This window comes from Perognathus longimembris, chromosome 25 (assembly GCF_023159225.1).
Source record: "Perognathus longimembris pacificus isolate PPM17 chromosome 25, ASM2315922v1, whole genome shotgun sequence".
NCBI classification, from domain to species: Eukaryota; Metazoa; Chordata; class Mammalia; order Rodentia; family Heteromyidae; genus Perognathus; species Perognathus longimembris.
The window spans coordinates 4,976,686-4,996,932 of record NC_063185.1 but is presented as its reverse complement, the minus strand read 5'-3'; the positions used below and the strand labels follow the sequence as shown (position 1 = coordinate 4,996,932).

General features: G+C 55.3%; 1 protein-coding gene across 1 annotated transcript; it reads left to right on the top strand.

Annotated features, from left to right (window-relative positions):
• The first annotated feature begins 2,574 nt into the window (after positions 1 to 2,574).
• Pitx1 (paired like homeodomain 1) lies at positions 2,575 to 7,838 on the top strand. Its single transcript, XM_048334176.1, has 3 exons — positions 2,575 to 2,746; positions 5,011 to 5,243; positions 7,286 to 7,838. Exons 1-3 carry the CDS (start codon positions 2,575 to 2,577, stop codon positions 7,826 to 7,828), a joined length of 948 nt encoding a protein of 315 aa, XP_048190133.1. The 3' UTR covers positions 7,829 to 7,838.
• Positions 7,839 to 20,247: the final 12,409 nt, after the last annotated feature.

Below are 20,247 nucleotides of genomic sequence, written 5' to 3'. Positions count from 1 at the left end.
AGAATCATTAAATAGTCCCTATGGTGTGTGTTTGGGGGGGGGGGGAGAGTCTGACACATGTCCACATTGGCAGACAACTCATTTCTGTGTGGAAATTTCTGTGGGAAGCCCAAGGGCTTTCCCATCTTGGGCTGATGTCTGTGGGTTTAGGATACCTCCACTGTCCCCAATAAGCCACCTTTCACGCCAAGCATGTCTGTGTGCGCACAAAAGAACATGCCTGCCCTGCGAAGAAGTGGGGTGGGGGTATGCACACTCCAGGTCCCCTCTGGGTACAGCAGGGCTACCCTGTGGGGCAGGGCATTCCCTAGCATGCTGCGGCACCTGGACATCTTGAAAGGAGGTGTCTGCTGCCACTGAAGACTCTGGCGAAAGGTAGGGCTGGGGACGACAATGCATCCGTAGGTCCTCTCCCCTGAACCAAGACCCATTTCGCCCTGTGGTTTCAACTAGGAAGACACGGGTCAGGAGGCCTTCCTAACCCCACCACCACCACCACACACACACCCCCAGCATCCTCCTCCTCCCCGCTCCACCTCTGTCTCCTGAGGCCGCTGGAGGCCACAGCGTTGGCCGGCCCTGGGGATCTGCATATTCTCCCCGGAGCTCAGAGCTGGGGGCCGAGGGAGTGGAAGGCAGGCTTCATCCTAGGCTCACACAATTCTCACCCAGGAACCCGGCCTGGGGCGGTTCCTGGCGGCCTTCCTCCACCAGGAGAGGGCAGGAGGAAGGGTGCAAGGGCCACACACTGACAAACACCTGCACTATCAGTCCAAGCAGATACCCCAGGAGGAGATGAAGGGGCTCAGGCCCTGCGGTGAGGACACCACCCCAAGACTGGAGAGTAGGGAAGTGCTTCCCTCCTTAGGGGCCTCCACACACCCCGCCCCCCTCAGCACCCAGCCCTCAGCGCCTGGGCCTGGTGTTGCGGGTCAGGAGGTGAGGAGCTGAAGAGCTGTGGCTGAAGGAGCAGGTCAGGGCCGCGCCTCGCCCCGGCGGTCGCCTGTTTGTTTAAGTCTCAGGGCCAGTTAACAATTATTGAGCAAAATCCTTAGACAAACGTCACTGAACCTGGAGGACCAAGGAGGGAATCTCTGGGGAGCTGGAGAGTAATGTCTTTGCCTGAGTGCGGTTACCGGCCCCCTAGAGCAACCTCTCGGCTACCCCTGTGTGGGAGGCAATCTGGAAACCAAGGTCCACGCCCGAGGGCTTCGGGGCTGCCCCCGGATTCTGCCACAGCCGTTGTCACCTGTCCTTTCCAGGCCTGTGCCTTGAAGCTCCGGGAAGCCAGTGCTCAGGCCCCAGGCTGGAGCAAAGCTACGTTGAAGGAGGAGAGACTGCCAAGGCCAACCCGGCGGCTGCCAAGGCCAGGGCCTGGCTACTGGAGGTGCAGAACAAGGGGCGAAGTGGAAAGGGAATGGGGGGGGGGGGGCGGGTGGTGGTGGCTGGCCGGGCCGTGGGGGTCTCCAAGCCGCCCGCACTCGCCAGCGGCCTAGACCCAACAGAAACGTTTCGTCTGATTAGAAAGCCATCATTTCTACCCCAATCCCGGAAAATTGACTGCGGTGCAGAAAGGAAGGCCTGAGAAGCAGCCTTAGGGGAGAGGGTCCGGGCTAATTAGGAGGCGGCATCCTGGGGCCCATTAGAGCGGGGCTGCTGTCACTCAGCCGGGCCGGGTTCCCGGGAGAAGCGGCCGGGCGGGCAGGCGGGAGGGGCCCGCGGCCCGTGGCGAGGACACGGCCGGGAGCTGCCGGGACCGGCCCCGCGCTCTGCCCCCGCCTGACGCCGGCCCGGGGGCGCCCGCTCCGCGCCGACCCTGCTCGGCCAAGAACCTTCGCCCGTCCGGGGCTGCTGTTGACCGCGACTGGGGGACTTCGGGGCGGCCCGGGCAGGCCGGAGTTGGCGCGGGGCGGAGCGGTCCTCCAGGGCCTGGGGCGAGCACCGGCGCCCGGGACTGGAGTCGCAGGCCAGACGCGTTTCTTTTGTGCGGCGCGGGCCGAGCCCGGTGTGTCACCGGGGAGGGAGGGAGGGAGGGAGGGAGCGGCGCGGCGGGGCGGCGGGGGGCGGGGAGCGGCGGGAAGGTGGCGGGCTGGAGGGAGGGCGCGGCGGGCGGGCGGCTCGGGGCTGGATTCCGCCCGCGCTCCCTCCCTCCCCCTCCCCGCCCCCTCCCACCAGGCCCACCCCACCCACCTCCCCGAGCGCGGGGACTGCTGGAACTGGCGGTGCGTGCTGTCTCTTTAAGACAGACTCTGCCTGCGCCGTCTGGAGCCTTAGAAACCGGCCCCAAATCGGGAGCCGGAGCCGGGGCCGGGCGGGCGGCGGAGGCCGGAGCGGCGGGAGCTGCGGAGCGCCGAGCCACACGCCGGGTCGCGGAGAGCCGCGCCGCCGCCGCCGCCCGCCCGGCCCCGCAGCCCCGGGGCGGCCCATGGAGCGGGCGCGGAGTCGGCGCGGGCGCGGGCGGCCCTGGGGGGCAGCCGCTTAGACGCCGCTCTCGTCCCCGCAGATCGCAGCCAGGGCGGCCGGGCGCGCCCAGCCCGGGCCCCCGGAGCGCCCCCCGCGGTCCCCACCTCCTCCATGGACGCCTTCAAGGGGGGCATGAGCCTGGAGAGGCTGCCGGAGGGGCTGCGGCCGCCGCCGCCGCCGCCGCCGCACGACATGGGGCCCGCCTTCCACCTGGCCCGCGCCGCCGACCCCCGCGAGCCGCTGGAGAACTCGGCCAGCGAGTCCTCAGACACCGAGCTGCCAGGTAAGCGCGGCGCGGCGCGGCGGGCGCGGGGCGCGGGACGGCACGAGACGGGACGGGACGGCGCGGGACGGGGCGGGGCGGGGGCGCGGGCCCAGCCCACCCGGGCGCAGGGAACGGGGCCCCGCCAGGTCCCCGCTCCGTCGGGAGCTTTCCTCCCGGACTTTACCCGAGGTGGACGCGAGGGTTAAAGCTTGCACACATTCACCCTCGGGCACGGCCACACTCACGCACACGCAGCCCCCGCCGCGCGGCCACCCTCGCACGCGCAGCCAAGGCTGGCCGGGCTGTTGACAGCCCCTCTCCACCCGGAGCGAGCGCGACTCGGGTAGGGAAAGTTGAGTCCGGGTGCTCGGGGGACGGAGCCGAGCGAGGGACTGGGGGTGGCCAGTGCGAGGGGCGGACGCCGAGCGGGGGGGGGGGGGTGAGGGGGACGGTGAGCCGGGGCGAGGAGGGGGAGCAAGGAGAGACTGGGACGGGCGGGCCGAGCGGGGACCCGCGGGCCGGCCGAACCTCTCTCGATTCGGGGATCGTGGCCCACGTGCGCGGCCGGAGCGCGGAGCCGCTCGGCGGGGCAGCCCGGACGGGACCAGGGCTCGGGTGCGGCTCCCTCCGCGTTACGATTTTGTCCCGGAGCTCCGGCTCTTTTTCTCCGCCCGGGATCCGGGCGGGAGATCGGGCGGCACCGGCATTGGAGCCGCAATCGCGGGTCCGTCCCCGGCGCCCCGAGGTCTCGGAGAGGCCCTTGCGCTAGCCCGCGGTGCCAAGCCTTCCAGTCGGCGCCCAGGCCGGGCCCTGGGCGCCCCGCTTGCGATCAGTTTTTTAGTCCCCCGCCGAGGGCTGCCCCGTACCTTTCAAATTTCTTATTTGTTTCTGTTTGGCATCCCTGAGAGACTCCCCGGGAGCGATTCTGTTTGCTTGGTTAAAAAACAATCACGCTAGACTGCACTTTTGTTTTCAAAGTTTGAAGCGTGGTGTTTGGTTGGTTGGTTGGTGGTAGTGGTGGTGGTGGTGGTGTGTGCGTGTGCGTGCGTGTGTGTTACCTCGGAGAAACACAGTTTAAAAAGAAATCTGCAAGGGTGAATTAACTATTTTATCTGTATTTATTTTTTTTAATTATTCAGCAGGCCTACTTTTCTGGAATTTAAAATATCTACATGCAACATTATTCTTGGAGAGCGTTTTTCTTAAAGTCACTCCAAAATGGCGCATTTCTCCGAAATATTTTTTTTCCCCTCAAATCCATTTACAGCAGTGTTGTTTGGGGAATTTAAATCATGTATCTATAATGCGGCGTTTCTCTGGGATTTAAAAATGAACTCGACAAGGGTGTTCTTTTGGAAAGGGGATCGAATTCTTTTCTACACTGATACATAGATTTTTTTAAAAAAAAAATACTCCCATAGCAATAAACGTCTATCTGCCTGGAGTTTTTATGCGTATGGCTTTGTATGTAGCTGGGGTGTATTTGTATGAAGGTTTCTGGCTTCTTTACGTTCGCTGTCTTGCTGGCTGGCTGTTTTTTGATGATCTATGAGATCCTTGCTGCGGTGATATTTTTAGGCAAGGCGCTGGGGACTTTCTTTTACTTGGACGTTTTGTTTTTAAATTATTTTTCCTTTATATTTTAATGATTCTGACCGTGCTTTGCCTACCTTTAAAGGGAGAAAGAAAGGGGGGAGAGAGGGGGAGAGGACCCGGGTCATTTACAAAGTCTGTCTAGTCTAAGCTGCTGTTGGAAGGGTTTTCTAGGCCTTGGAAGCCGAGATGCTTTAAGCAAGGCCGAGAACCTGGCTGGCTGGCTGGCGTTGCTGCGTTGGGACGCAACCCGGGAGAGAGGAAAGGGAAGGATCTCCGGCTGCCACCTGGCTCCTGCTTGCTAGCTTCACTCTAGAAAGTTCTATCCTAGTTCAGAATGGCAGAGACGCCCACCGCATCCTCGCACTTAGAATCCTCCGCCCCCCCCCCCCCCCAAGCGCGCAAAGTTAGCCTGCACGGGCCGGCGACACCGCAGCGGCACAAAGCCTGGGGTGCAGGCCAGGCCTAGCCAGGACCCCAGCCCGCGGCGCCCCAGCCCGCGACGCCCCAGGCCCACTAGCACCAGACGGGATCTTCCCAGTCCGGGCAATTCCCGGGCCCGGGGAGGGAGGCAGGGAGGGAAGAAGGGTGGAAGGCTGCCTGGGCGGGAGGGCGCTTCGGTGGAGCCGGGACGGTGCTGGGAGCCGGAGCCCGGGGTGACCGTGCAGGGCCCGCCTCTGCCCGTGCAGACAAGGAGCGCGGTGGGGAGCCCAAAGGCCCGGAGGACGGCGGCGCGGGCGGCGCGGGCTGCGGAGGCCCCGAGGACCCCGCCAAGAAGAAGAAGCAGCGGCGGCAGCGCACGCACTTCACCAGCCAGCAGCTGCAGGAGCTGGAGGCCACGTTCCAGAGGAACCGCTACCCCGACATGAGCATGCGGGAGGAGATCGCCGTGTGGACCAACCTCACCGAGCCGCGCGTGCGGGTGAGCGCGGGGCGCGCGCGGCCAAGGTGGGGCCCGTGCCGACGCACGGCCTCGACCTGCACCCACATCCACCTCAGGCCCCCACCTCACACCCGCCCCCTGCTTCACGGCCCCTCCAAGGCCGCCCCACCACCCAGCCTCTGCTCAAGGCCCCTATGCCTGCCGTGCTCCCTGGGTGCCGCCACTTTCCAACTCCTCTCACCTGCCCCGCGCGGCTTGCACGGCAGCGCCAGCCCTGAGGCCCGGCCCCGCTCCAAGGGGACTGGACGCGGCCCTCTCTCGTCCTTAAAGTCCCAGGACTCATTATCAAGTCACAGCACACCCGGGAGCCCAGACTGGCAGAGGATTCCCTGCCCGCCACGGGGGCCCCCGGGAGTCTCGAGGCTTCCTTCCCCGGAAAACGAAAGGGAAAGGCCCGGGGAAGGGAAGGAAGGGCAGGTCCTCCCGGGCAGGCTGCCTCGGAGCCCTCCCCGGTGCCTGGCTTGGCATCTCAAACCTTCTTGAAGCAGTGGTCTCATTCCACCCTTAGCCCCTCCGACATTTCCAGGTATTCACTGCCTGGCCAGTTACACGCACTGTAGCCACACCCTGTGCCTGATTTACTCTTTCCTACTGTCGGCCTGGGGGTGCCGTGGGGGGCTTCAACCAGAGAGCATTCTCCTTCCTCTCACCATTTGGTTCCCAGTAAAAGCAAAGATTTTTTTTTTCCTGCCAGAAGTAGACAACCACTTCTTCCCCGGGCAGGCAAATGTTTAACCAGACGTGGGGAGCACTTCCCAAGCCAGACCAAACCCCTCGGGCTCCCCCTCACAGACCCAGCTTTCAGCCCTCCTCAGTCAGGTGGGCCAGTGAGAAGTAGGGTGAAGACAGGCAAGCAATAGTCCCGAACTCACTAATCGGTTTGTTTTGTTTTGTTTTTGAGGGGAGAGGTAGGCAGAATCAAGTAGTACCAGTGCTGGGTACACCCCCCCCCCCCAAAATGCTGAGGTGTGCTGAGAACCAGCTTGGGTAATAGTCCCCCGGTCAGGAAGGGCAGGAGGCCTTCAGTAGGTAGAGTTAAGTGAGCATTAGGGAGGGTCTGATAGTTGGGAAAAAAAGGAGTTCTTCAATTTTTTTTTTTTTAGGAGGAAAGGAAGGTGGAGATTAAGGGGAACCAAGTAAGCCAACGGAAATTAAATATTTGTGGAGAAACATATTTGGCATATATTTAGGCAACAGGAAAGAATTTAAATATTTAAGGGAGAAGCAAACGAATCAAGTATTTAGAAAAAGAATCGACCATTTAAAAGAAACAGTGGTGGTCAGATATTTGAGGAAAAAGGAATACACTTAATATTCAGAAAAGACTCTAAAGGATAAAACGGAGGATTAAAAAATATACTAAGGGAGAAAAGAAGGGGTGTAGCAAATAAAAAATTAACATTTGGGGTAGAAATGATGAAACTGTCAACAAAGATGTAAACAGACTGCTTCAGCAATGAAAATAGATCGAAATTTTGGAGCTGGTCATTTAGAGGAAAGCATAAATACCTTTTGTGTTTGCGGAACAAAAGGAATAAAAGGATGGGATATTCCGAAAAGATACCCGCTTGGAAGGGAAATTGAGAAATAGACTGGTTGGAAGGGGGAGAAGGAAAAAAACGAGAGAGGAGAGGGAAAAAGAGAGGATGAATCCATATCAGGAAAATTGGGCTGGGGAGGGATCAGGATTGGTTGGAAGAGGTAGAGAGAAAAAGAAAATGGGAAAGCAAGGGAAGGAGAAATAGAAGTCTGTATCCGGAGCAAACAGATTCAGTGTGGGGAAAAGGATAAAGATGGGGGTGGGGGGAGAAAAACTTCGTACTTTCTGGAGGTAAGAAAGGAGCCCTTAGTAAGGGGAGAAGGAAGCGCCGGAGTAGCTCTCAGGATGGGCAGGCAGGCAGGAGCGGCCCGGGGAAGGCAAGGCAGTGTGGGTGGAGAGGTGGCAGTGTGGGTGGAGAGGTGTGGGGTGCAGGGGGTGCAGCCTTCCCGCGCCCCTGACCTTCCCCGTGCGCCCTCCCCAGGTCTGGTTCAAGAACCGGCGGGCCAAGTGGAGGAAGCGCGAGCGCAACCAGCAGCTGGACCTGTGCAAGGGCGGCTACGTGCCGCAGTTCAGCGGCCTGGTGCCGCCCTACGAGGACGTGTACGCCGCCGGCTACTCCTACAACAACTGGGCCGCCAAGAGCCTGGCGCCCGCGCCGCTCTCCACCAAGAGCTTCACCTTCTTCAACTCCATGAGCCCGTTGTCCTCGCAGTCCATGTTCTCCGCCCCCAGCTCCATCTCCTCCATGACCATGCCGTCCAGCATGGGCCCGGGCGCCGTGCCCGGCATGCCCAACTCGGGCCTCAACAACATCAACAACCTCACCGGCTCCTCGCTCAACTCGGCCATGTCCCCCGGCGCCTGCCCCTACGGGGCGCCCGCCTCGCCCTACAGCGTCTACCGGGACACGTGCAACTCCAGCCTGGCCAGCCTGCGGCTCAAGTCCAAGCAGCACTCGTCCTTCGGCTACGGCGGCCTGCAGGGCCCGGCCTCGGGCCTCAACGCGTGCCAGTACAACAGCTGACCGGCCGCGGCTCCCGGGGGCCTGGGGCCGGCGGGGCCGGGCGAGCGCACGCGGCACGCGGGGCGCAAGGGAGACGCACGGGGGACGCACGCGGGGCGCACGCGGGACCACGGCGCCGACCCTGCGCTTGCGCAGCCTCCCTTCTCCAGCCGCCTCTCTCCGCCAGGTTGGTTTTGTTTGCTTTGCCGGACCCCACTCTGCCCTCCAAAAACCAAAAAAAGAAAAAAAAAAAAGCCAAAAATGAAAACAAAAAATTTTTAAAAGAGCAAAAGTAAAAATTTAAAAAAAGAGAGAGAGAGAAAGAAGGAAAGGAAGCAAAAAGACGTCGGAGGAAAGTGCCGCGAAAAACTAAAATGGATGAGTTGCAATTTCCCCGGGGACGCGCGGGTGGTGTGCGCTTCGTCTCCCCGGGACCCCGCGACCCCCCACTCCGTGCACCGTGCAAGGGACGCCCGGGCTCGCAGCTCGGTCCCCGCCTGCCCGCCCGCCTGCAAACTGGATGTGCGGAGCCCCCCCACCCCCACCACCCCCCGGGGCCCTCTGAGACCTGGGCCCGGCGGCCCAGCACAGGAGAACTCCAGTCACATCCAAGATGGAGCCGTTGTTGGGCTATGGATTTGGGCGCACCTCCCCCCCCCCCCAAAAAAAAAGGCCGCCTGTGCTCCGGGCAGCTGGACGGGCAGACGTGGCGGGAGGATGAGGAGGGCACCCCCAGTCTCCGATCACCCCCAGCCCTGAGCTTAGCCACTGGCCCAGGCAACTCTGCTCCACCCTAGCCCAGGGGTGACCCCAAGTCCCAGCCAACAGCCCCCCTCCTCACTGCCCCTCCCAGCCCCCCCCCACGAGAGCGAGGGGCGCGGCCCCAGGGCCCCGCGCCCACTTTGCACACCCGCTCTCCGGCCCCCGCGCCCCTGTGTTTACAGCGTCCTGGTGTATGTCGGACTGACTGTGTACAATTATAAATCTGTCTCTATCGACTTGTCCATGTACGTCTATTAAAACCATAGTCCCAGCGTGCTGAGCGCCACTGCGCCCCGACTGCTTCATTCGGCTGAAGAGGGAGGCACCCGAAAGGGAACTGCACTGCGTGCGCCCCCACAACGACAGAAAGCCACACCCTGGGCCAGGAGCCCCCCACCCTGTTCTTGAGCAGCCCTCTCCATGCTGGCGGGCCCAGGGTGCACAGCTTTTCACCCAGTTCCCCCTCCCTTCCTTCCTGGTAGGCGCCCTAACTGAATCTGAGGTGGCCTTCCAGGCTCCCAGGGCGTTCTGGGGCCCTTGCCTGCCCTCCTCCAGAACATTGGGGTGGGGGCCCCCAAGACTGTCTCCTAAAGGACTGGGGTTGTCTTTTCTCCCGGTGCTCTGTCCTCCCCGGCCCCTCTTGGCATTCCCCTGGCATTCCTTTCCTCTCTGGCATCTCTCTGGCATCCCAACGCTCCTAGACCCCATCAAGCCCCCCCCCCAACACCAACCCCCAGGGATGGGTAAAGTGTCCAACCACACAGGACTCTCTTCTCACTTCCATCCCCATCCCAGCCCATGGGGGCTGCTGGCGGCCTGTGTCCTCCCCTGGTTTTGGAAACTACTGAACAAGACCAGCCTGTAAACTGCCTGTAAACTTCTGCCTCCCTTCATAAGGCAACACCGAACCCTGTGGGGCTGTGAGAGGGGTGGGGTGGGGCAAGGAAGGAGGGGTTGATGCTCCCTGAGCTCAGCCAGCCAGCCACCGGCTTCATCAGACACAGAGAGCTGAGAGAGCCCTGTGCACACATTCTCAAACCAGGCCAACATTGACCTGAGCCAACAGGACTAGCCCACGTGCAACCAGGGGCTCAAGGCACATTGACCCTGGAGCGCTTGAGATTCATCCCCAGGCCGTAGTTCCACTGGTCTTCTTGCCTTCCAGATGAGCAGTGGAGGGAGTCCTCCCTGGAGGACTAGCCAAGCCCATGCTGCAGACTTGGAGCATAGGGTTCTGCTACAGGGCCAGACACAAGGGCAAGAGGAGCTAGATGGGTGGAGGGCTGGGGTGGGGGGGTGGGGGGGCTGTGGTCTGGACACCCCTCCCCCAACAGCTCCAGTCCCCAGCTCCGACCCTCACTCTCTGGAAACATAAACACAGTCACATCTGGATTCGGAGAGCCTCCCCCAGCCCCACACATCTGCCAAGGCCTGGGGGCCCTGGTCTCCGCGGAGGGCAGGAGGCTGGAGAGATGGAGAAGGCAGTGTGTGGAGGGAAGAAAGTGGGAAACAGAGAGGAAAACTCCAGCCCCAGGTGAAAGGGAGCACGCACAGCTGAGGATGGCGTAGGGGGCAGCGGTAGTCCCAGAACCACCCCTTCATCAGCAGAAGCGGTGGCCTTCCAGGTGAGGCCCCACCAGCCCCACGCACAAGCAACCCTTCCCTGCTGCTCTGAAGGAGCCTAGAGGAATCAGAACCCTAAAAAAATGCCCTCCTCTACCAGACATACATTGCAGAGGTGCTATCATTCATTCATTCAACATTGTGCTCTTGATTTTGATGCCAAGGATCAGACCCAAAAAAAGACAGTCCCTGCTTTCCTGGACAAGTAAACACATATTCCTATGAACACGTGAGCAGTTGCAAAGAGGGAGTTCTGACTTCTTCAGGGTTAGATGGTTCCATCCCTGTCTTTAGTAACAAGTGCTAACATTCACTGATCTCATGGAGCCCAGAGCCTGGTGCTAAGTTACACAGCCCTGAAGTGAGGCAAGGTCCTCGTTATCCTTTCCCTGATGAGGACTAAACATACACACACACAGCAGGTCAATTGGTTGAGGTCATGCATCCATTAGGAAATGCTGAACCCAATTCAAACCCAGTCCCACTCTCTTGCCTCTGCACTGGGCTGCCCCTTGCTACCCCTCATTTCTGACCTGAAGAGCGCTTGATCTCTGGTGGCGATACAGGAGTAGCCCCAAGAAACAGCCAAATCAATCTGTTCTTCTTTGGCCCTAGCAAAGTGATCCCTCAAAGGCGGAAGCTGGGTCCGGGGCACTGGGGAGAGGGGGGCACCAAAGGAAATCAAGATTGGCCACCGTGTACAATCTTTGGAACACTTGGCCATGGAAAAGAAGACTGAAGTCACCTCCTCAGGCTTCCAACCCCAGGCAGGCTGTGGGCCTCCCTCTGGGCCACGTATTCCTGAGTCTGGCTTTTGGGAGGGGATGTGGGAGCCATTGCTGGAAGATCTGCCCTGGAGAGGACATGGGGGTGGGCACTAGGGTGGCTCTGTATTGCCCTTGAGCTCCATGTGCCTCAGCCTGCTTCTGCCCCATCCCACATGGAATAGCAGCCCCTCCCCGCCCCCAGCTACTCCCCAGTCACCAAGAAAATCAACCAGGGAAATGTGGGTGGAGTAGTTGGGTAGGTACTCCTCATCCTCCACATTTTCTAGGCTAGTTCCTGGGTCCTGGCAGCCACAGGAACATTTGCTGGTGTATGTGTGTGTGTGTGTGTGTGCACGTGTGTGTGTGCACGCGCACTTGTGACCATCCTGGGGCTTGAACATGGGGTCTGTTGCTGTCCCTGAGCTTTTGTGCTCAAGGTTAGTGCTCTACTACTTTGAGCTCCATTTCCAGGTTTTTGGTGTTTCACTGGAGATCAGTGTCACGGATTTCCTGCCCAGACTGGCTTTGAACCTTGATCCTCAGATCTCAGAGACCTCAGTAGCTAGGACTTTAGGCATGAGACACTGGTGCCCAACTGGCCACTACTGTTTTGGGGACAAACTTATGAATTCAGATTTCACTTTCTGGAAGGGACTGAATGCCTCACAACCTCTCTGATCTTTACCATAGGAAGGAAATCACAATTTCATACAAAGGAATAACAACTCACCTGGTTGTTTCAAGAACTAATATAATGCATATACCAAACGCACTCAATAAATGATCATTATCTATAGTGTTAGTTACTGCTGCTATTATAATTTCACTTCAGGACGTGGAAGCCCAGGTTCCCCCTTGGGCTTCTCTGTCAGTTTCTCAGCAGGGTCATTTCTAGAAATGTCCTTTGGACCAGGAGCCAGTGGCTCACGCCTGTTATCCTAGCTATTCAGGAGGCTGAGATCCGAGGATCTCCGTTCAAAGCCAGCTGAAGCAGGAAAGTCCATGAGGTTTTTATCTCCAATAAAATACCAAAAGAAAAAAAAGCCAGAAGTGGGGCTGTGGCTCAAGCCCACGCCCTGACTTCACACCCCAAGATGAGTGCATGAAGGTGGGAGTGGGGGGAATGTGCATGCTTGCACTGGCACACATATGTGCACACATCCTTTGGGCTCAGAGGGATTTTCTTCCCTATTCATCAGTGTCATGTGAACCATGATTGACAGTTCTGCCAACCAATCCTCTTCCCGCCCCAGACACACCAGCCCATTCTCCTGGGGTCCACCTTTTCCACCCTCAGCCTGGGACCAGGCCCTGGGAGATGTAGGGGAGCCAGGCCCAGGTCCTGCCATCTGCTGGGGCTCCGAGGTAAGGACCCTGCTCTGATGGGCACTCAGATGGGCACACTCCCCCCCCCCCAGGATTCTCCTGTAGGGGCTCCTGGCAGTCTGGGTTTAAGAACTTCATCCTTATTTCTTCTCAGGAAGCCTCTGAAGTTCAGAGGGAGCCACCGGAAATTCACCCAAGATGGTAGAGTCAGCACTTGAACTTGGGATCTCTGGTCAGGCTCTGTGCTCTTACCTCAACCCAGTGGGAATCGTATTTGCCCTCCTCAGGTGGGAAAGGAAATTTTAAAAAGTATAAATCAGGGGCTGGGGATATAGCCTAGTGGCAAGAGTGCCTGCCTCGGATACACGAGGCCCTAGGTTCGATTCCCCAGCACCACATATACAGAAAACGGCCAGAAGCGGTGCTGTGGCTCAAGTGGCAGAGTGCTAGCCTTGAGCGGGAAGAAGCCAGGGACAGTGCTCAGGCCCTGAGTCCAAGGCCCAGGACTGGCCAAAAAAAAAAAAAAAAAAAAAAAAAGTATAAATCACAAGCCAGGCATGGCGATGCGCCCGTGTAATCCCAGCACCAAGGAGGCAGTGACAGGAAGAGCCTGAGTTCTAAGGCAGTCTGAGTGATGGAGTGGGAGACTGCCTTAAAAACGGTAGGGTAAATTAATTGCTCAGAGATTTTGTTGGGATATTTATACATGTGCATACATTTGGATCAAACTCACCCCCTCCATTACTAAAAAGATTTTTTTTTTCAAGAGGCTGAGCTTCAAGCTCCAGGAGAGAGAGGAAAAAGCCAAGGGATTTGCCCTTCAGAGCTCAGGCCCAGGCCTGTGTAAGGGCAGCAGGGGGCATGGGCAGTCCAGAGGACGGAAGCCCTGGAGAACAAAGGGTCTTGGAATATCAGCCCTGAAACCCAGACACACACATGTGCATGGAGACACAAACACACATACACACACACACACACACACACACACACACACACACACACACCTCTGTGCTGTCAGCACTGGCGCTTCTCCTCTCCTGGGTGGCGTCTGTATCCTCAGCTTCCTCACCCACCCCTCCATCCCCCCCTCCTCACCCCTGCAGGCCCTGCCCCCTGCCCCTCGCTGGGAGGGAGCCCCACTCTAAAGGCTTCTGCATAGACTGGCCAGTCCCTTGGCCTCTGGACTGGCTGGCCAGCACTGTCGGGAGCAGGTGTGCTCCTATCAAGAGCCTGCCAGGCACCCAGGAGGCGGGGCGTGGGCGGGGCATGGGCGGGGCGTGGGAGGAGGCAGCTGTCTGGGGCAGGTGTCCCTTGGCTGTCCCCATCATGCTGTCCTGTTTCTCTTTAGCCTCATCCTGTGTGGCTCAGGGAGGTCACAGGCACACTACTGAGGACTCCCACTGGGCCTGGTGACTGGGGCTTTTCTCCTCCGTGGGGCAGCATTACTCAGTGACAGCCAGCACGGGGCCTGAGACACTGGGGAGGGGGGTGGTAGCAATGCCAGGGAAGTGTCTGCACACAGCTAGTGCTCAATAGATATCTGCTGAATAGAAAAATAATTGAGCGGCTGCCTCCTCTTCCCCATGTGTGAACCTCACTAAAAAAACAAGCAAAGAAGCCGGACTCTAGTGGTACACATCCATACTCCTAGCTACTCTGGAGACTAAGATCTGATGATCATGGTTCAAAGCTAGCCCAGGAAGGAAAGTTCATGATACTCACTGGTTTGTTTATTAGCAGCTGTGGGGCTTGAACTCATTCAGGGCCTGGGTGCTGTCCCTGAACCTCTTTGTGCTCAAGACTTGAACCACAGCACCACTTCTGGTTTGTGAGTAGTTAATAGGAGATAAGAGTTTCAAGGAGACTTTTCTGCCCAGGCTAGCTTAGAACCACAGTCCTCATATCTCAGTCTCCTGAGCAGCAAGGATTACAGGCGTGAGCCACCAGCACCCAGCCCATGATACTTTTATATCTAAGTAACCAGCCCCCCTCCCCCCCCACCAAAAAAAGCCTTAAGTAGTACTGTAGCTCAAGTAGTAGAGCACCAGCCTTGAGCAAAAAAAACTCAGGAACAGCACCCAGGCCCGAGTTCAAACCCCACAATGGACACACACACACACACACACAGAGAGAGAGAGAGAGAGAGAGAGAGAGAGAGAGAGAGAGAGAGAGAGCTTACATACATAATTCTCCAAAGGCCCAAAAGCACATGAGACAACATTCAGTGCCACGAAACTTCCCTCATTTAGTATTTTAAAAAACCCTGAAAAGGGCTGGGGATATGGCCTAGTGGTAAAGTGCTCGCCTCGTATACATGAAGCCCTGGGTTCGATTCCTCAGCACCACATATATAGAAAAAAGCCGGAAGTGGAGCTGTGGCTCAAGAGGTAGAGTGCTAGCCTTGAGCAAAAACAAGTCAGGGACAGTGCTCAGGCCCTGAGTCCACACCCCAGGACTGGCAACAAAAACAAAAAACAAAACAAAAATAAAAAACCCTGAAAATATCAAGCACTGATGAGAATACAGAGAAACTATAACCCCATGTACCCTGCTGACAGGACTGTGAAACGATGTTGCAGCCAGAGTTGGGGAGGAACAGGAGAGTGGTTCCTCAAAACCTTAAACAATCACCTCGTGATCCCACAGCTCCACTTCAGGTTGTTTTTTACACTCATCGGTGTTCACAGTCCTCACTACGACACATTCATCCCAGCAACCAGAGGTAGAAGCAGCCCAGGAGCCTAAAACAGGCAGATGGACCCTCAGAATGGTGCACATACTCTGTGGAATATTATTCAACCTTAAAAAAGGATATTCCAATATGAGGTAAGTGAAACTAGCCAGGCACAAAAGGACACTCATTATTATGATTTCACTTATAGGAGTTACCTAGAATAGGTAAATTCATAAATAGAAATTATGATGGAGACAGCAATGGATGGAGGGAGGGGAAATGGGGTGGTATTGTTTTATAAGTGCCGAGTTTCACTTGGGCATGAAGAAAGTTATAGAGAAGTATCATGGTGATGGCTGCACAATGTGAATGTATTTAATGCTATTGAAATATACTCATTAATGTGACCTAAATGTTCACGCCTGTACTCTTAGCTACTCAGGAGGCTGAGATCTGAGATCTGCCCATGTAAATGAATCAAAAGATTCTTTCTCTTTCTCTCTCTCTCTGTAAGGCTTGAACTTGGCTTGGCTGCTGTCCCTGAGCACTTTTACTCAAGGCTAGTACTCTACCACTTATGGAATTGGAGCTAAGAGTTTCACAGGGACTTTTCTGCCCAGGGCTGGCTTCCAACCGTGATTCTCAGATCTCAGCCTCCTGAGTAACTAGGATTACAGGCATGAGCCACCAGTGCCTGGAAAATCAAGAGATTCTCATCTCCAATTAACTAGCAAAGTGCCAGAACTGGAGCTCTGATTTAAGTGGTAGAGTTGCCATCCTACCACTTTTCATTTTGTATGTGTGTACATGTGCCAGTTCTGGAGCTTGAACTCGGGGCTTAGGTGCTATCCCCTGGGTTTTTTGGTTCAAAGGTAGCACTCTATCATTTGAGCCACAGCTCCACTTCTGGCTTTGTGGTGGTTCACTGGAGATGAGAGTCTCACAGACTCTCTTGCCCAGGCTGGCTTTGACCACAATCCTCAGATCTCAGCCTCCTGAGTAGCTCGGATGACAGGTGTGAGCCACCAACAGTCTGTGGGGGGGGAGGGAGTAAACAAGGTGAAAAAATAAATAAGGTGAGCAATGAAACAGTCTATAAGCATTGTAACATTTTTATTTGTGCACAACGGAGAAATTTCTGGATGTGTACAGTGTTATTAAAACACACACACACAAAGGAGAGACGGATAGACAGACAGACTCACGGCCTCCAGGTGCCCATCTTCCCCTGAGGTGCATCAAGCACCTGGTAGTCAGCCAGCAGGACAGCAGGTGAAAATCTACACCCACGTCAGAGATGAAATTTTTGTTTTCAAATACATTCCAATAGTAGGTACCCAGAGGAATGCACAGAGAGAGGAAATGCTGGGAATTATCTGGTTGCTAAGCCAAGAGAGCCAGCCCTTGAAAGAGGGGTGCTCTCAGAAGGAGCCACCTCTGTCCCCGCTGTCAGGCAGAGCGCCCCCCACACTCCCTCTCAGTAACCTATCGATTTTTACCTGCGCACGCGTGCACGCGCACACACTCCACGCCTGCCAGCACGCCATGGAATCTTTATTAAAGAGGTCCAAATGACCAAGGTTTTACTACACCACTAAAAATAGTCATGCTTACTTAGCCTGTTTAATAAGTGCCCCGTTCCTAATTTTTCTGCCTGAGTAAACCAAAACATCATTCCAGAAATACATTTTTCCTGAAATAAGAAGGCCTGCTTTTCCCCCCTCTGCCTTCATACCTTGCCCCTCCTCCCTGCCCCCAGCTCTGTTCTCCTTTTCTGTCCATCCTTACCCTGTCCCTGCCCCTACCCTACACACAAACACACACACACACACACACACACACGTGTGTATTTCAAACATAAAGGGAAAAGTAACTGTAATTTGGACTTGGCTTCCATGCAAAATGGACCAATTCTTTTTAAGTGTTGGTAATTTGTCCTGAAAATGGATGTAGAGAGTAGAGCTGGAACAGCTTTGAAGAATGGGGTTTTATGAGTGGAAAATGGGGCCCGAACATAAGGAACATGTACTGTACACACACACACACACACACACACACACACACACACACACACACATTGTACAGGGGACAGGGCACACACATGATAATCACAGCTAATAATACCATTATTGCTATTATCACATTACATTATTATTAGCCATCAAAATCAGACAAAGCTTATTAACCCCTTTAATTGAACCAAGGGTTTAAGGTCCCAGTGACTTCACAGAAAACGCTTAGAAAACACTCCCAGAGTGACTGGCCCCTCCGCCTGCCTGCCGGGCTGTGGCAGGTCCCGGCGGGCTTTCCCCATACTCTTCCTGCTCTTGGCCTATCCGGGAAGTCAACAGGAATCCCCACCCAGCTTTTCATGCACACACAAGCTCCCAGAGGAGCACACACGCCCAAGTTCATAAAAGATATTTTACACAAAAGATACACACACCTACAAGCCAGGTGCTGGTGGCTCACACCTGTCATCAGTCCTAGCTACTCAAGAACCTGAGATCTGAGGATCATGGTTCCAAGCCAGCCTGGGGAAGAAAGTCTGTGAGATTAGAATCTTCAATTAATCACCAAAAGGAACAGAATTGGAGGCAAGGTTCAAAGGGATAGAATGCTGACCTTGAGCAAAAAGCCAAGCAAGAGTATGAGGCCCTGAGTTCAAGCCCCAGTTCCAGCACATAAAATATATATATATATATATATATATATATATATATACTTATCCTTTTGTGAGGACAAAAGTCAAGGTCACCTAGACATCCCCCAGCACAAACATGTCCATGTGCTCAGGCCACTCTGCTCACGACAAGGACCTCATAGCTCATGTTGCCCCAGAAAGTACTTTTCACTCAATAAAATATCATCTCATATCCAGAAACTCTTATTGATAATGGCCACATGCTACAGACCCACAAGAACTCAACCACTTCTCTATCCAGTGAGCATCTAGAGGATTCTGTTGTTGTTATTTTGTGTTTGGGGGCATTGGGATTTGAACTCAGAGCCTTACACTTCCTAGGCAGGTGCTCTACTTCTGAGCCATGCCTCCAGACATGTTTTAAGATAGGATCCCCTAGCCGCACCTGGATGACAATCCTCTTTTAAGCTTCCAGCAATAGCCAGGATGACAGGCAAGCACCATCACGCCCTGTTTCTTCCACTGAGATGGAACCTTATATTTAATTTTCTCTGGGCTGACCTACCTGGAACCAAGATTCTCCCAATTCCAGCTTCCTGCAAGACTCACTGGCATGAGGCACCGCGGCTTAGCTTCCTTGCTGTCTTTGGTCTTGACTATTATAGATAGATAGATAATATATGTATATATGTTATAGTACATAATATAGTACGTTCATATATATAATATACAATATAGATTATATAATATGTTATACATTACATATTATATAATACACATATAACAAATAGGACCATATAATAGACGTTATTTTTACTGTATATGTGTGTGTGTGTGTGTGTGTGTGTGTGTGTGTATGTATCCAGGCATCTCCATGTCTTTGCCGTGGGACCTCTTAGGATAATTTTAAGAACTGTTGGGCCCTAAAAGTACATATATAAAATCTAATTCACACTGCCTTGCTGAGACCACTCCTACCAGCATTGGCAAATGTGACCCAGGCTCATCTCCAGACCCTGGCCAGTACTAGATTTTGTGCATCATCTGTCACCTGAAAGGAGTGGGGGACAACTCACTTATGCATAAGTGTTTTTATTACTGTCTCCTTCCCCGCCACTGTCTTTTCCCATCTTACCACTCTTTCCTTCCTTCTCTTCTGCTTGCTCTTTCAGGACTCAGGTTAAAAAAAAAAAAGAAGAAGAAGAAGAAGAAGGGGCTGGGGATATGGCCTAGTGGCAAGAGAGCTTCCCTCGTATACATGAGGCCCTGGGTTCAATTCCCCAGCACTACATATACAGAGAATGGCCAGAAGTAGCGCTGTGGCTCAAGTGGCAGAGTCCTAGCCTTGAGCAAAAAAGGAAGCCAGGGACAGTGCTCAGGCCCTGAGTTCAAGGCCCAGGACTGGCCAAAAAAAAAAAAAAACACAAAAAAAAGCAAAACCAAAAAATGCACTTCTACCATGGCTCCTGCCTGGAATCCTAGCTAGTCTGAGGCTGAGATCTGAGAATCATGGCTCAAAGCCACCCCAAGCAGGAAAGCCTATGAGATTCTTATCTCCAATTAATTACCAAAGCAGCTGGGAAGTGGAGCTGTAGCTCAGCCTTGAACAACAAAGCTCAGGGACAGTACCCAGGCACCCTGAGTTCAAGCCCCACTACTGGCACAAAATAAGAAAGGAGAAAACCTGCTGGGGCCATGGGCCTGCAGCCGGCGGAGGCAAACTATCCTGCCTGCCATGTGCAATCCCTCAGCTGCCCCCGCCCACCCACAGCCTCCATATACGCTGTGGCACTGAAGCTTGGGGAGAGGTGAGCCAAAGCCAAACCCTCTCTCTGCCCAGGCTGTAATTTCCTGATTAGGCGCCCAGTCACCACCCTCTCAGCACACACTGATTGCTTCCTGCCGGCCTGTGGATCGCTCAGGCTCTCAGGGCTCCCCAGAGCCTCCACCGGGCCAGCGAAGTGGAGAAGGCATCCCCACGCCCCACCCCACCATAGCCCCTTCTCCTAGCCCCTGCTCAGAAGGGCAATCCTGGCTTGATGTGCAAAGTTCCAGAAATCATTTTAATGAGAAAGAAAAAAAGGCTGCTGAGAGCCAGCAGAGTAGAAGGGAACGTGTGTGGCCTGTGTTCAAACACTCCCTGCCCTTCAGTGCCAGTCTTGGCCACGTGGCGCTCTCCAGGTGCCAGTTTGCCCACCTATTCAGCAAGGAGAGTGACTTGGGAGATCCCTGCTCGTCTTATGGCAGACTGTTTCAGAGCCAGATTCCCCCACTTGGGGAAATCTGTTTCCCCTTGGCTGTGCAATCTTTGGTAGATTACATCTCCTCTTTGCGCCTAGGTTTTGCCATCTGTTTGACAGAATTACTTTAAAAAAAATCTATCTAATGTTGTACAATTTGGATGAAGGTGTGTGAGAGAGAGACAGAAGACAGGGACCAGGACCCTTTGGGTCCCAGAACAGAGGTTAAACTACAGATGAAGCAGAGAGCTGGTGGCTCACACCTGTCATCCTAGCTCCTCAAGAGGCTGAGATCTGAGGATCACAGTTTGAAGCCAGCCTGGGCAGGAAAGTCCATGAGACTCTTATCTCCAATTAATGTGCTAAAAGTGAGAAGTGGATGTGTAGCTCAAGTGGCAGAGCAC

Coding starts and splice junctions, on each gene's coding strand:
- Pitx1 (XM_048334176.1), top strand. CDS start 2,575: ATGGACGCCTTCAAGGGGGGCATGAGCCTGGAGAGGCTGCCGGAGGGG. Junction 2,747..5,010: donor CTCAGACACCGAGCTGCCAG/GTAAGCGCGGCG, acceptor CTGCCCGTGCAG/ACAAGGAGCGCGGTGGGGAG. Junction 5,244..7,285: donor TCACCGAGCCGCGCGTGCGG/GTGAGCGCGGGG, acceptor CGCCCTCCCCAG/GTCTGGTTCAAGAACCGGCG.